Source organism: Melozone crissalis, unplaced genomic scaffold (genome assembly GCF_028551555.1).
Source record: "Melozone crissalis strain CALT ecotype California unplaced genomic scaffold, PUWL_Pcris_2 ptg000088l_1, whole genome shotgun sequence".
Taxonomy (NCBI): Eukaryota; Metazoa; Chordata; class Aves; order Passeriformes; family Passerellidae; genus Melozone; species Melozone crissalis.
In genome coordinates, this window is record NW_026535865.1 from 1,668,033 (window position 1) to 1,682,691 (window position 14,659).

At 59.0% G+C, this 14,659-nt stretch overlaps 1 protein-coding gene across 8 annotated transcripts in view; it reads right to left on the bottom strand.

Moving 5' to 3' along the window:
- Positions 1-514: 514 nt before the first annotated feature.
- Positions 515-14,659, bottom strand: part of TCF3 (transcription factor 3) — a 79,759-nt gene continuing 65,614 nt past the window's right edge. For 2 of the 8 annotated variants that reach the window (XM_054290916.1, XM_054290912.1), the window contains exons 9-20: positions 13,998-14,100; positions 13,325-13,464; positions 13,095-13,221; positions 12,231-12,289; positions 11,501-11,579; positions 10,498-10,571; positions 9,716-9,919; positions 8,213-8,336; positions 7,387-7,534; positions 3,283-3,509; positions 2,347-2,491; positions 515-1,456 (exon numbers count right to left, since the gene is read on the bottom strand). In XM_054290916.1, the coding sequence (XP_054146891.1) occupies positions 2,349-2,491; positions 3,283-3,509; positions 7,387-7,534; positions 8,213-8,336; positions 9,716-9,919; positions 10,498-10,571; positions 11,501-11,579; positions 12,231-12,289; positions 13,095-13,221; positions 13,325-13,464; positions 13,998-14,100 (1,428 nt within the window). In that variant the 3' untranslated portion in view covers positions 515-1,456; positions 2,347-2,348. Of the gene's footprint in view, positions 1,457-2,346; positions 2,492-3,282; positions 3,510-6,258; positions 6,498-7,371; positions 7,535-8,212; positions 8,337-9,715; positions 9,920-10,497; positions 10,572-11,500; positions 11,580-12,230; positions 12,290-13,094; positions 13,222-13,324; positions 13,465-13,997; positions 14,101-14,659 lie in introns of those variants that run through there. The other 6 variants (XM_054290915.1, XM_054290911.1, XM_054290910.1 and 3 more) reach the window with 4 other exon arrangements.

Below are 14,659 nucleotides of genomic sequence, written 5' to 3' on the forward strand. Positions count from 1 at the left end.
GTTTGCTCCACACCTCCAGGGCACCCAGAGGGGCTGCCAGGGATCCTCCTCCTGCTGGGGGCACCAGAGTGGTCTGGAGTGACTGGGAATCCCTTGGAGTGAAGGGACAGCTGGCCCAGCCTGGCTGCTGGAGCACAGGGACAGGAGCTCCTGCTGCCCTCCTCCTCGTGTGCAGGTGAGGTGGCCAATCCCAGCCCGTGGCAGGGCTGAGCTCAGGCTGCCTCCAGGGACGCCTGGGAGATGTGACAGCAGGTGACAGCAGGGTGTGAAGCCACCCCTCTCCCCGAGCCAGCACTTTGCATTTCCGATGGCTCCAGTGCCAGAAGGGATCCTGCAGCTGCTCAGGGCTTTGCCCAGGCTGGAGTGGCCGGGTCTCTGCTCCTTCCCTGCCTGCAGCACCCTCTGCTGCTGCTGCTGCTGCTGCTCCTGGCCCTGTGTCCCACTGCTGCTCCGGCTGCCTCTGCCTCTTCCCAGCGCTGCAGCTTTGTCACCTTTGTTCACTCGGTCTTTGTTCCAGTGCTGCTCCTGGAAGTGCCTCTGGCAGCTCTGGCCCGTGGAACAGGCACCTCCCTGTGCATCCCTCGCTGCTCTGCTCACCCGGCAGTGCCTCAGTCCCTTGGTTCTCCTCCCCACGGTGACGCTGAAACAGCCGCGGTCACATCCTCTGTCTGCCCCGGGGGCATCTCAGGAACAAAGCGACCCCGCCAGCGCCTCAGTCACTGCCCGGGGAGGGAGCACTGCTGCCACTCGTGCTGTTTAACTTCCTTTTCCCAAATCAGAAGTGGCCGAAGAAAAGAGATGGTGAATTCAGCACAAGAGTTTGTTTGTTGTCATGGAAGGTACAAGCCAGGCAAGGAAGAACATTCCCTCACTGTGGCTACATTCGCTTTTAGTGGCTTTCCGAGCCGAATCTGAGAATTCCTCTCTTTATATCCAGTCTCTCTTAATACAATTTTAATATTCTGGTTGATCCTAAAGATGCAACGTTAACTATAGAAACAGCAGCAGAAAAGCGGAGGGTACAAGACATGTTTTTATACAAAAAAAAAATTTTTTTCGTTGCTTACAAAACATATGCAAAAGAAGCTAAAAAAACCAAAAGGCATTGCTATTTGTTCTACATAAAAAATCTCATAACTAATGTTCTTTTTTTTTAAAAAAGAAATATCAAGCTTAGGCACAATTTTGCTGCTGGCTGCTTGTGAACAAGCCAAGAGAACACGCCACCCCCTCCTAACTGAGTGATATGTATTGACTGTTCTGCACTTTATACTTAAGGCAATTTTTTGTTTCCGTTTTGTTTCTGACAAAGTGTTTTTTCCACTCCTTACGTCACGCCAGGATCCGGCTGCGTGTGTCAGTATGAGCAGTACTACAGTTCATGGGTCAACAGGGCTGCAGGTCACACCGAGGGTTTTCTTCCTACACACCTCCGTATCCAGAGGAACAAAATGATCTACAAATAAAATAAAATAAGAAAAATTTGAAGTGATAGAAGCTAAGTGAGAATAAAACTGTGCTGCTTGCACAGGGGGGCCCAGGGCTGGCAGTCCCTGCTGGGCTGCAGCTGAGCTGTGCCTTTGTTTTGGTCAGGCTGTCCCCAGGCACTCAGTGGGGCAGGGGACACCAAGGGACTGTGTGCTCTCCATGCACTGCACGGGATCAGCTCCTGACCCACCAATCTGCTCAATCCCCCACCCACCACCTCTGCACTGCTCACATGCTCCCAGGGGCCCTTAAAAGTGGGAACAGCCCATGGGAGCCTGTGCCTGCCACAGCCTCACCAGGGGATTTGCACCTTCTCTGACTCTCTTGGCATTTTTGGGACTTGCCCATTCCCTCTCATAGAGCCACAAGGAAAAGGAATTGTTGGTTTCCAGTAGTCAACTGGGGCAGGACTGGGAGGTGCAGAGCAGAGCTGAGCCCACCAGAGAGCTCCAAACCCCCATCCCAGCTATGGGGCTGCACTCTCCTGTGGGCCAGAGGCTCTGGGTGTCCATGGGGCACGTGACACACAGAGAGAGAAAATTATGGAATGAAAAAAAATTCCAGTTGGGCTGGAAGGGACCTTAAAGTTCAGCTTATTCCATGGGCAGGGAGACCTCCCACCATCTCAGGTTGCTCCAAGCCCTGTCCAGCCTGGCCTTGGACACTTCAGGGATGGGGCAGGCACAGCTGCTCTGGGCACCCTGTGCCAGGCCTGGCACACATGCAGGTCATTGGTTTCGGGGAAATGAAGCAGGGCTGTGGCTGCTGCTGAGGGAGCGGGGCTGACCAGCCTGAGCAGGGCATGGGCACAGGGCTGGAGCCACGCTGGGATGTGGGATCAAAGGTGGGGACCAGTACCTTTACATGTGTCCAACAGGGTTGTGACCGTCTCCTAGACCAGGATGGGAAGCTGACAGTGTCATCTGGGGGTCTCCTACCACTCCGGACACTTTCTCCTCTTCCCGACGCTTCAAGCAGGCGGCTTTTGGGTTCAGATTGCGCTCTGTGCCCAAAACAGCAAGGGAGGGGAGCAACCTCAGTCTGGGCACCAGCATCACCCTGGCAGCAGCACCCCAGAGGGACAGAGGGGACCATGCCAGGCAGGCCTGTGTGAGGAGATGAGCTCCTGCAGTGCTCGCTGCTGCCCCAGTCCCTGCAGGATCCTGCCAGGCCCCTGCTCGAGCAGAACCCTAGGCCCAGATGGAATCATGGAATGGTTTGGGTTGGAAGGAATATTACAGCCCATCTTGTTCCATCAACATGGAATCATGGAATGCTTTGGGTTGGAAGGAATATTAAAGTCCATCTTGTTCCATCAACATGGAATCATGGAATGCTTTGGGTTGGAAGGAATATTAAAGTCCATCTTGTTCCAACCCCCTGCCATGGGCAGGGACATATCTCACTGTCCCAGGCTGCTCCAAGCCCTGCCCAGCCTGCCAGGGACAGGGGGCAGGGATCCAGGGGCAGCCCCAGCTGCTCTGGGCACCCTGTGCCAGGGCATCTCCATGTGCTTGTTACAGGAACCCCCAAGTGCCTCAGCCAGCACTCAGAGCTGAGGACTGAATTTTCCAAAGCTGCTTAATGGGATCCAGGTGCAAAATCATATTAAGCATGAGCAGAGAGAGAGAACAGCCTCAAATCCACCCCAGGCTGGGGCTGGGGAGAGCTCAGCAGCCAGAGGTGCTGCAAACACACAGCTCAGAGTGAAAGCAGAGTGAGGACAGAGAAGCAGGAGCGTGCAGAGACAGGGGGAGAGACAGGCCCCGAAATGCACCTGCAGCGGTACCATACCTCGTACTTGCTGCTCCAGGCCCAGAATGACCTGCACGGCCTGCTGCAGGATGATCAGTTTGGTCTGTGCTTTGTCCGTTTTTAAGTGCATCTGGCACATTCGTCCCAGCTCTTTAAAGGCCTCGTTAATGTCCCGCACTCGCACCCTCTCCCTGGCGTTATTGGCCATGCGCCTCTCCCGGTCCCTCAGATCTTTGTCCTCCAGTGACAAGGCCTCGTCTGTACTGCTGGGTTCACAGCACCACAGGGTTAGTCAGGGGGTGCCACCAGGGCGCCTCTCTATGTTGCCGTGCTGGGAGTGCTCCGGGTGTCCACTGGAAAGGGCCCAAATGGCCTCACTTTGCAAAGCCAATTCCTCCGGGTGCTTCCAGAGCAGCCCAGGCTGTGTCACCTCTGCAAGGCCAGGGAAGGTGCTGCCAGCACAGGGCCAGGTGCCCAGGGGGGCTGGAGGGGCCACTGGGGGCAAGGGTGGGCATTGATGCAGCATCACCCACCAACACCTTCCACCCTCTGCAAAATTTTGCCTTCCTGTTTGTTTTCAACTGAAAACTCAAAGACTGGGGGAGGCTCTCTGCCAAAAATGTCAGGTTTGTCCCCCATAGAAAGATTTTGGCAGGAAGCAAATCCTTCTTTGTAAAATTTCCTTCCCAAATTCCATGTGCAGCTTCCAGTGCTGGTGTTTGGAGCAGTGGTGCTGCAGTAGCAGGAGCAGCCTGGCCTGGCACCCTCAGGAGCTGCTCTGAGGATCACACTCGGAGGCAGACACTGAATCCAGATCTTTCCACACAGCCAGAAGGGGTGATTTTTTTTTTCCAGGCACAGTGAGAAGCTCTGTGAGAGCCCCCACTGCTGACAGCACCCCAGGGATGCCCGACACAGGCAGGGGTGGGGGAAGCAAAGTTGTGCTGGCAGCATCTTGAACCGTGGCCTTGCCCACCCCCTCGAAAGCCCCAATTTAAATACAGACGACCTTCTCCCCCAGAGCAAAACTTCTTGCAGGAAGACACCTATCTGAGGAGGGTCCTTGGGTGACACCTGACACTGGGACAGCCTGTGGGCTCCTGGGAGCCACGTGGGGATCAGCCCTTAGCAAAGAGGGGCTGCAGAGTCAGAGCCCTCCTGGAGAGCCCACGGACAGCGCAGGGCCATGTGAGGGGGAGCAGGGGCTCCCTGGCAAGCACTGCCTGTGTGGGACTGAGGGCTGCCCACTGGCCCTGCTGCACCCTGTCCTCACTGCCCTGTCCCTGCCTGTGTCCCCTGCTGGCTGCCCCAGTGGCACTGCCACCTCCTCTCCACACACAGCACAGGCAGGGGGATGGGGCCATCCTGTGCCCCCACAAAGGACCCCAGATCCTCCCTCCAGCACAGGCTGGTGGCTGCAGCTCCTTGCTGGTGGCCAGTCCTGGCTGGTGGCTCCCCCAGCAGGGACAAGGCCTGGATGTCACACCTGGGCAGGACAGAGCCGTGTCCCCAACACCAGCATGTACCAGTGGCAGCTTGCACTGTGTGAGGATGGGATGCTTCGGCTGCCTTGTGCCCCTGCAGTCACCAACCAGCCCAAAACTCCTCAGTCTCCTCCTTTCCCTTCCTGCAGCTGCTGTGGCAGTGGGAGGATCCTGGCAGCCCCCCTGGCACACAGTGAGCCGATGGCAGCGCTGCCAGAGGGGCTGTGAGGGTGGGATCCTCTCCTGGAAAGCAGCACAAAGCCAAGGAGGGGACACTGCCTGTCTGCACTCTCTGCTGAGGGAGCCTGCAGGGCTCAGCCACCTCTGGCTGCCTCCAGGAAGGGTTTAAAAAGGGACAAGCGTGGGAGACCAAAGTGAACATGGTGCCAACTCTGCCTAAGCCCTGCCCCACCCTCGGCCTGCCTGGGATCCGTGAGCAGCAAGTACAAGGTAGAGTGGGACCACCGAGAGGTCACGGCTGGGGCATGTCTGTAGGAGATTGGAAAGAACAGAACCAAAAAGTATAAACTTGAAATAAAAAAAAAAAAAAAATCAAAAGGAAGGGGAAATTAAAAAAGAAGACAGGAAAAAATATACATGTTATGAAAGGCAAAAAATTACAAACTGAAGAGAGGCACAAAGGACTCCAACATCAAGGCACAGCAAGGCCAGCAGAGAGGAGCACAGGCAGGCACAGCCCCCGACGCGTGTTACACAGCTCTGCAGAGAGAAAGGGGTTAACCTGCCCGGAGCGCCGCAGGCGGGGCAGGGGCGGGACAGGAGCACATGCACTGCGGGATGGGGACAGAGCGGCCTCGGCCTGGGGGGACAGCCGGGACTGCCACCCTCGCTTCCCCCTGTCATGGGTGCACACACACCGTGGTGCACTCGTGTGGAAGGCAGCGAGCGTGCCCTGAGTGTGCCCTGAGCGTGCCCTGAGCGTGTCCCGGTGGGGGCAGAGGCTGCAGGACCCCGCTGGCAGCGCCAGGCTCAGAATCTCAGAATGCACAGCGCTCCCACACCAGTGCAGGCAGCCAGAGCTGCTCAGCCCGGGCATCCCGCTGCCCTCCCGTGCCCCAGGGCTGTGCCCGGTGCCACACTGGGTCACAGCAGCACAGAGCCCCATCAGGCACACCGAGGGGAAAGGAACGGGCTCTGTGCTGCCCTTGGAGATGGCAGAGCTGGGCCCCTCTGGGAGGTTCTCTAGTGGGGTTTCTGTCACTTTGCTGGCCAAGCACCGAGCACTCCTGGCTGCGGGCAAGCAGGACATGGCACAGGCGTCCCCAAGGGGACCAGCATGCAGCACACGCGGTGGCAGCGGGGGACAAAGGAGAGAACAGCAGGGATGGATGCAAAAAAGGTAAAAAAAAAAAAAAAAATTAAAAGGACATCGACGGCCTTGGGTTGGTCCCCAAGGCCACAGGGGAGAGAGACAGTGCGAGGCACCACAGCACGTCACAGGAGACAGACAGACAGACAGCCCCGTGCCGATCAGGTACGTAAATATCACCACTCCGGGACCCTCACTGACCTCTAACTTGTTGCTCCAGGTTCAGTATGACTGATACGGCCTGGTGTAGGATTAGCAGTTTGGTCTGCGGTTTTTCGCTGTTTAGGTGCAGCTGGCACATGCGTCCGAGCTCCTTAAAGGCCTCGTTGATGTCACGGACCCGCAGGCGCTCACGGGCATTATTGGCGACCCTCCTTTCTCTCTCTCTCTCGGCTTTTTGCTCTGGGGGAAGAAGATCGTCCTCCTCATCCTCATCTTGACTAATGGTTTAAAATAAGAACGAGACAGGGACATTCCTCGTGTGCACTCTCAGCACTGGTCAACTCACAGACAAGAAACACACGGTGACGCAGCGAGATGAGAGCCCCCCGTGTGCCCTGCCAGGGCCTGCTGCCCTGTGCCAGGGGCAGGGACACGCAGGGGCTTCAGACACAACCAGCTAAGGCTCTTCTTCTGCCTCTTTTTTGTTTGCTTTTGGTTTTAAACAGCAAAGAAAGAACACACAATGTGATTAAGGCCTGAGCTTGCTGCCAGGAGTGTGCTGGGTGGCCCAGCCAAGGTGAAGGCCAACATTGGAATCCCCAGCTGGAATCGGGGAAGATGCAGCCCTCTGCCTGCAGGGCAGGAGTGGGGCTGGTGCTGCCTCTTTGGGCACCATCACCCTGCTGAGGTCTCCGAGCTGGTGGCAAGGCTGCAGAGCAGCCAACAGGCTGAAGGACTGCACCTGAGCCACGGCCACTCCTCTGGCTGGATGCGACAGAGGACACAGGAGCCCAAAGCAGACAGCAGAGATGCCCCAAGGCAGGGAGGGGGTCAGACTGTGTCTGACTGGGAGCACTGGCTCCTTCCCTGCACAGGCAGGTGGGGGATGAGGTGCATCCCTCTGCTTTAGGAGCATGGGGATGCCCTGAGCCCACAGGGACAGGAGCCAGCAGGAGGGTGGCAGGGACCCTTCCCCTGGGCAGTAGCAGGAGCCCAGGCTGTGTGAGACCACACCAAGCTCCAGGGTGGGCAGGGCTGGGGGGGCTGTGCACAGGATGACCCCAGGCCAAGCCCAGTGCCAGGCGGGTCCTGGCAGCTGCACCCCAGCCCAAACAGCCCTGGCCTGGGAGCAGAGAAAGTGAAGGGAGAGACCTGTTCAAAGAGCACCTTGTTCTGGTCCGGGAGGGTTTCAGCTCCTTCTTCTCCTCTTCTGAGTTATCTGCCACCGACGTGTTCTCCTCATCCTCCTTCTCCTCCCTCTTTATCTCGCTCGTTCCTGAGGAGACGCTGCTCCGGCCCAGCCCCCCGGACAAACCTGCAGAGAGAGCAGAGCCTGAGGGGCCTGACCCACAGGGGAGGCTGGGGGGGTCCCCAGGCTCTGCTCCTGCAGTGGCAGCCCAAACTCATCCTGCATTGCTGCTCCACACTCGGGGAAGATGTGAGGCTGCTGCCTCTGCCCTGCTGATGCTCCCCCTTCTCCCTCTTACTTCCAATTTGGGAACCCAACCTACACAGCAGAGCACTGGGAACTGTGCACCCACACCTGGCAGGGGGAATGGGAAAATACAGGTCAAACATGTAGGGTTAGATGGGATATTGGGCAGGAATTGTGCCCTGGCAGGGTGGGCAGGCCCTGGCACAGGGTGCCCAGAGCAGCTGGGGCTGTCCCTGGATCCCTGGCAGTGTCCAAGGCCAGGCTGGGAGCAGCCTGGGACAGTGGGAGGTGTCCCTGCCATGGCAGGGGTGAAAGGGGATGAGCTTTAAGGTCCCTTCCAAGCCAGACCATTCTGGGACTCTGTGAAACCTCTGGAAAAGGCTCTAGGTAGAAACTGCCCTGTGAGAGGTGCAGCCTTGCAGAAACACCATCCATCTCCCCCCAGGCTGCACAGGCCTGGGCCCAGCCCCACAGGTGAGTTCCCCCAGCCCCCAGCAGGTGACTCTGGGCACAGGTGACCCTGGGCACAGGTGAGCCCCCCCTGCAGAGCTGCCTTACCACTGTACGTGTCCTGCTGCCTGCTGAGGTCCGGCAGCGAGCTGGGCTGCGATGGAAGTGTGACATGGTTGTGGAGCAAGCTGGGGGTGCTGGACAGCCCATCCTCAGGGTGGCCTCCTCCCACCTGCAGGAGGGAGCAGAGTGAGCCTCAGGGAGGGAGGGATGTGTCACTGCCAGCAGGTAATGGGGACATTCAGCTGAGCCGTCACCCCAGGCCATCCCCGGGATCCATGGACTGGGCTGAGGCACAGCTGGGTGCTCTGGGTGCTCCCCTTGCCCTCCCAACCCTGGAGCTCTGGGAAGCAGCAGGGAAGAGCCAGCCTGTACAGCAGCAGCTCTCTGGGACTGCGCTGGGGACACTGCAGCTCCCTGCTCTGAGCAGGAGCTGCACCCAGCCCACAGCCCTGCCACTGCTGTGCCCAACGCCAAGGAAAGCCCCTCTGTGCCCAGTGCAAGCACAGCGGAGAGGACACGTGTCCTGTGTCACTGAGCACCACTGCCACCTCCCCAGTGCCACCAGAGCAAGGACATGCCAGCAACATGAACTTGGCTCCAAAGGGCTGGAGGCAAAGGGTGAGGGCCCCTTGTGAGCCCACAGCCCCATGGCAGTGCCACACAGGCTGGGCACTGACAGGAGACTCCCCAGCTGGCAGCAGCCTGCAGAGGACACATCTCATTCCCTGCTCAGGAGCAGAACCAGGGAGCCTGGCAGGGGATCACAGCTGCTTCTCCAGAGCTGTGTCACTGCTTTCTGCAGCAGGCAGCAGCTCTGCCAAAAATGTGCTGCTGCTGTGGTCACCAACCTCTGGACAAGGGGGTGACCCTGCATGGGACCCCAGCAGCTACCTGCCCAGGGTGCCCTGGATCCATCCCATTCCCTGCAGCTGGAATGAGCCCTCACACACCACACAGGGACGTGGTGCCTGCCCAAACCATTCAGAGTTCCTGGTGACACCTGGCACTCCTGTACCCACTGGATCCCTCTTCTCCTCCCTGCATATCCCAGGGATGCCTTGAAGTTGTTTTGAGGGATTTTCAATCATGTTGCAGGGAAAGAAGAGCACTCACTCACCACCTCTGCCTGCCCTGGGAAGGGGCAAAAGGGAAGGGCACACAGAGCTTGTGCCAAGGCTGGACTCGATGTCCCCAGAGCAGCTGTGGCTGCCCCTGGATCCCTGGCAGTGCCCAAGGCCAGGCTGGACAGAGCTTGGAGCAGCCTGGGACAGTGGGAGGTGTCCCTGCCATGGCAGGGGTGGAACAAGATGAGCTTTGAGGTCCCTCCAACCCAAACCACTCTGGCATTCTGTGACTCAGCTCTCCTTGCAGGAGCATGGGAAGTGATTTCTGTGCCTGTCACCCATGAACGCTGCCAGCACCTGACCTGGGCTGACCACACTGAGCTGTTCCTGCACCAAAGGACATCCCCCTGAATGCCACGTCACACCAATGTGACACGTGTCCCCAGCATGTCCCTGCCAGCTGCCACACTGCTCCCACACTCACCAGGCTCGGGTGCCTGCTCCCCAGGGCCATGACCGAGGCAGGGAAGGCCTGGCCCAGGCTGCCCACGGCAGCACTGTGTGCTGGTGCTGAGCCCAGCAGCCCGTGCATGTCCCCGTGGTTGCTGGCCATGGCAGAGGTCTGGCCCACGGCGTGGTTCCTCAGCACGTGGATGGCTTCATCCAACCTGTCTTCCATTTTGTTTTGCTGGAAGGGCAGGACAGAGACAGGTCTGTGTTAAGTGCCCCATCTCTGGAAGTGTCCAAGGTAGGATGGGGCTGGGAGCACCCTGGTCTAGCAGAAGGTGTCTCTCTGCCCATGGCAGGGGTGCAATTGTCTGAGCTTTAAGATCCCTCCCAACCCAAACCTTTGCATGATTCCAATCCAATTCCATGGCTGCAATCCCATAGAGCCAGCAGCCCCCTGCTGCTCTGCACCACAGAATGGCTCAGGTGCCACAGGGCAGGGATGGGGAGCAATGACCCCCCCAGCCAGTACCACCCCAAAGGCACAATGGCTCACATCAGTGGAACAGCTCAGGACAGGCAGAACCTGCCAGGAGTCCCCAGGGCTGGGCCAGAGCCCGGGATGGGCCTGGGGCAGTGGGGGACTCCAGGTCAGGGATGCAGCACTGGGCTCTGCTCAGCTGCTGCTCTCCAAATATCCATCCCTGGCACCCAGCTGATTCCAGGCGTTCAGGGAGAGGGTGCCACCCAAAACTCTCTTCACTGCCCTGAGGGAAGAGAGAGAGAAAAGGAGAACCCGGAATTTGTGGTGCCACTCACCAAAGTGTGGAGGCTCCCTTCGTAACTGGGAGATAAGGCACCCGCTCCGCCCGCCCGCGGCCACTGCGACGAGCCTGGGGACAAACGCAGAGCTGGGGACCGGCCATGGCCACGGCTGCCACTAGATGGGGCTGGAAGCTGGGACACCGCGGAGCGCAGCGGCCACAGCGCCGACACGGCATGGCACGGCACGGCACGGCATTGCTCGGGACACCGTGCCAGCAAGGCATGGCTCGGCACTGCTCGGGCCACAGCAGCATGGCCCGGCACTGCACAGGCCACTGCGGCATCATATGGCACTGCATGGGCTACCATGGCACTGCACAGGACACTGTGGCACTGCGTGGCACTGCATGGCACTGCATGGATCACCATGGCATGACATGGGCCACCCCAGGGCTGTGTGGCACTGCATGGGCACTGTGGCATTGCATGGCACTACATGGATCACCATGGCATGACATGGGCCACCGCAGCACCACATGGGCCACCCCAGGGCTGTGTGGCACTGCATGGCACTATATGGGCCACCACGGCAGTGCTTGGGCTACCATGGCACTGCATGGGCACTGTGGCACTGCGTGGCACTACGAGCTCTGCTCTGGCTCAGCCCTTTAGGCCTAGAGAGTTGTACCCAATGTCCCTGGGCTCAGTGACTCGCTGTGACCTCCCTGGGCACAGGGAGCCTGGGCACCAGCTCTGCTGGGCACAACAGGACCTGTCCTGCCCGAGGAGAACAGCAAAGGGCTTTCAGCAGGTGCTGAATGTGGGTTTGAACCACTGGCTGCTTCCCAGCTCCCACTGCACTTCTCCTGTGGGAGGCAAATCCAGCCACGGCCTCTCTGGGATGGGACGTGCAGGGACAGGGGCAGGAAGGGCAGGGGAAGGTCCCAGGGTTGCTGCCAGCCCCGGGCTGAGGTTTTGGGGCTGGCCTGGGAAATTCAGTGCCTGGGAGCTCCCCAAAGCAAACCCCACCCCCCTCACCCCTCACATTGTCACTCACCTGCGAGGCCCTGCGGGGACCCGACCGGGGTGGAGGGGTTGGAGGAGAAGTTATTGCTAGAGTGGTCGGGGGAGTAAATCTGCAGGGACAGAAGGGGCATGGTCAGCAGTGTCACCTGAGCGAGCTGTCCCCTCCCAGTGGCACCCAGCACCTGCTGGGACCTCTCTTCACAGACCCAGAGCCAGCACAATGACCGAGCCCAGTTCCCCCCAGTGCCCCCATCAACCCCAGGGTGTCTCTCTGTCCCCATTGTCACCACCCCTGAGTGCAGCCTCTGCTCTTTGGGTCCCCTCTCAGGAGGAAGCAGGAGCTCTCAGGAATTGTTGCAGAGTCACTGTCAGCACCCCTCTGCCACCGTGCAAAGATCACTGAACGGGACAGAGGAAACTCTCTGGTGACCCAGTGAGACCAGTGCCCTCCAGTTTGAACCAGCACACACCGGGCAAGGACTACTGGGACCTGCCACAAGGTTTGTCTTGGCAGAGCAGCAGCAGGCTGGGAGGGCACAGGGCAGCAGATGGGGCTGCAGGGCCACCACAACCTGCAGTGCCTCAGTTTCCCCATCCATCAAAACATGCTGGGACTGAGATGACAGCACATGGAGACGGGAAAACCCTCCCCAAAGGCTGCTCTGGATGTGGGGTGCATTCACCAGATGTGCTCCCTGCTGGGCAGAGGGTCCCTGCAGCAGCAGGACTGGGACTGGGTCAGGACCATCCCAAGCTCTCACCGAGGCCAGAGCCTTCCCAAGCGCGTCCCCGGAGCTCCCGGCCGTGGTTCCTCTGTTACCTGCAAGAGAGACACAGGTGCCACTGCCAAGGCCACAGACCCCAGCAGCACACAGCACCCTACAGGACCTTCCTTGGGGTCACCTGCTCTGGGGTGGAAATTTTCTGCTTTTAGTGCTTTGCTTGAAAATTAAATGTTTGTCCAGCTCAGACATGGGGCACCTTCCCCTGGAAGCCATCAAGGGGCTGCAGGGACACCTCTCCAAGCTCTGGGCTTGAGGTGTAGTGCCACCAACAGCAATAAGACATCTCTGCTGCAGCACAGCCATGGGGCATCTCAAACCCCAGCAACCACCAATGCACTGGATGAGTTTAGGGAAGTTTTCCAACCTTAATGATCCTTTCATTCTATGAATCCCCAACTTCCTTCTCCATAGAAAAACAAGGTATTTTCTACAAATCTGTGTCAGTATCCTCATTTCCTGGGGAGCATGAGCTCATTTCAGTAACAGGGTCAGAGATGAAAGCACTCAGGGGTTAATGTGGTACCCAAACCCAGCATGAACATTCCCATTCTGGATCTAGGTGAGCAGCTTCATACAGCTGTAAATCCATCCCACAACTGGATGGATTTACAGCTGTGTGAAGGAGGAGCTGCTGGGCTCCTCCCAGACCCACCCATGAGCTGCAAACCCCCAGAGCAGCACCCAGAACCTCCCTGTGCCTCTTCCCCGGGCAGACACACGAGGTGACACAGGAGGGACCCAAGGTGTCTGGGTGTGCTGGATGCCTCAGGCAGCAGGTGTGCCCAGCCCAGGCTGTCCAGGTGAGCTGTGCTGGCTGAGGGGTCAGTGTGAGTGCCATACCCATGATGGTGTCGGTGCCGCTGATGGGGGGCGTGTGGCTGGACACTCCGTACGCTGCGGGCGCCGAGGAGAAGCCGGACACGGAGGGCAGCCCACCGTTCACCTCGCCCGAATGCAGCTGGTAGTTCTGCAGGGAGGGAGAGGGGGTGAGAGGAAAGGCTGTGGGGCTCAGCAGTGGGGCAGGAGCCACAGCCAGGGGAGGAGGTGACACAGCCACGGGGACACGTTACCATGCGCTCGTGCTGGTGTAAACTGTTGAAGCCGCTGGACTGTGGGAGCGGGGACGAGGAGCTGCCCAGCATGGCACCGTAACTCGACTGGCTCATGGCACCCGGGGAACTCCACAGGTCTGCAGAGTTATGGAGTCCATCTGCAGGGAAGCCAGAGCTGAGTGGGGCAGGGACAGCAGCAGGCAGCCCCCAGCCCCAGGGGGGAACAGTCAGCCCTGGCTGAGGGGCTGGGACTGTCCCCAGCACATCCTGCCTGTGCTGAGCATCACCCACTGAGCAAATCAGGACAAACCCTCTGGGACAGGGACAGGAGCCCAGCAAGGGCTGCAGCTGTGCCAGGCCTTGGCATGGAGCTCAGGGCAAGGTTCTGCCCCCCGAGGCTGCTGGGCACTGCCCAGGCTGCCCAGGGAATGGTGCCAAGGCTGCCAGAGCTGCAGGAGCTCCCAGGGGTGCTCAGGGTGGGGGTGTTGGGGTGGCTGTGCAGGGACTGCACTGATCATCCCTGTGGGTCCCTTCCCACTCAGGATTTTGGATGATTTTGGGGCTGCATTGTGCCTCATGCAATGCTGCCCTGAGCTCCCTCCAGATGTGCAATCCCTCCCATGGTCCATAATGGGCAAGGCTGCCCCTGCTCTGCCCGGCTTGTGGGATCACAGGGCTGGGAATAACTCACCTGTCATGTAAAAGGCTCCAGGATACACAGTGCTGGGAGGTTTTGAGGGAGTATATCCAGCTGGATCCCTGCTGTAGTCATCACCTGAGTTGGATGGATACACCTGTGGGGCAGGAAAGGTGTTGGAGACAAGGCCTTGGTCAGTCCACAGCCCCACACCCTCACCATGGCTGCTCCCAACCCTGCACAGCTTAAACTTCAAACCTCAAACTTCAGCAGTGTTTGACCACCTCTGCCATGGCAACAGATCAGCAGGTGCTTCACTCAACTGACCTTTTAAGGCCTGCAGGGACAGGACCCAGGGAATGGCTCCCACTGCCACAGGGCAGGGCTGGATGGGAGATTGGGAATCAGGAATTGTGGAATCCATCCCTGGAATGGATTTCCCAGAGCAGCTGGGGCTGCCCCTGGATCCCTGGCAGTGCCCAAGGCCAGGCTGGACAGGGCTGGGAGCAGCCTGGGACAGTGGGAGGTGTCCCTGCCATGGCAGGGGTGGCACTGGGTGGGACTGAGGTCCCTTCCATCCCAAACCATCTGATGACCCAGGAGCTTTGCTTTGATTCATCCCACAGCAGATCTGGGGGGAAACTGGAGCAGCTCAGCCAAAGTCCTCAAAGGGCTCAGCCCCACATGGAGCAGAGCAGGGCCCAGGGCACAGAGGA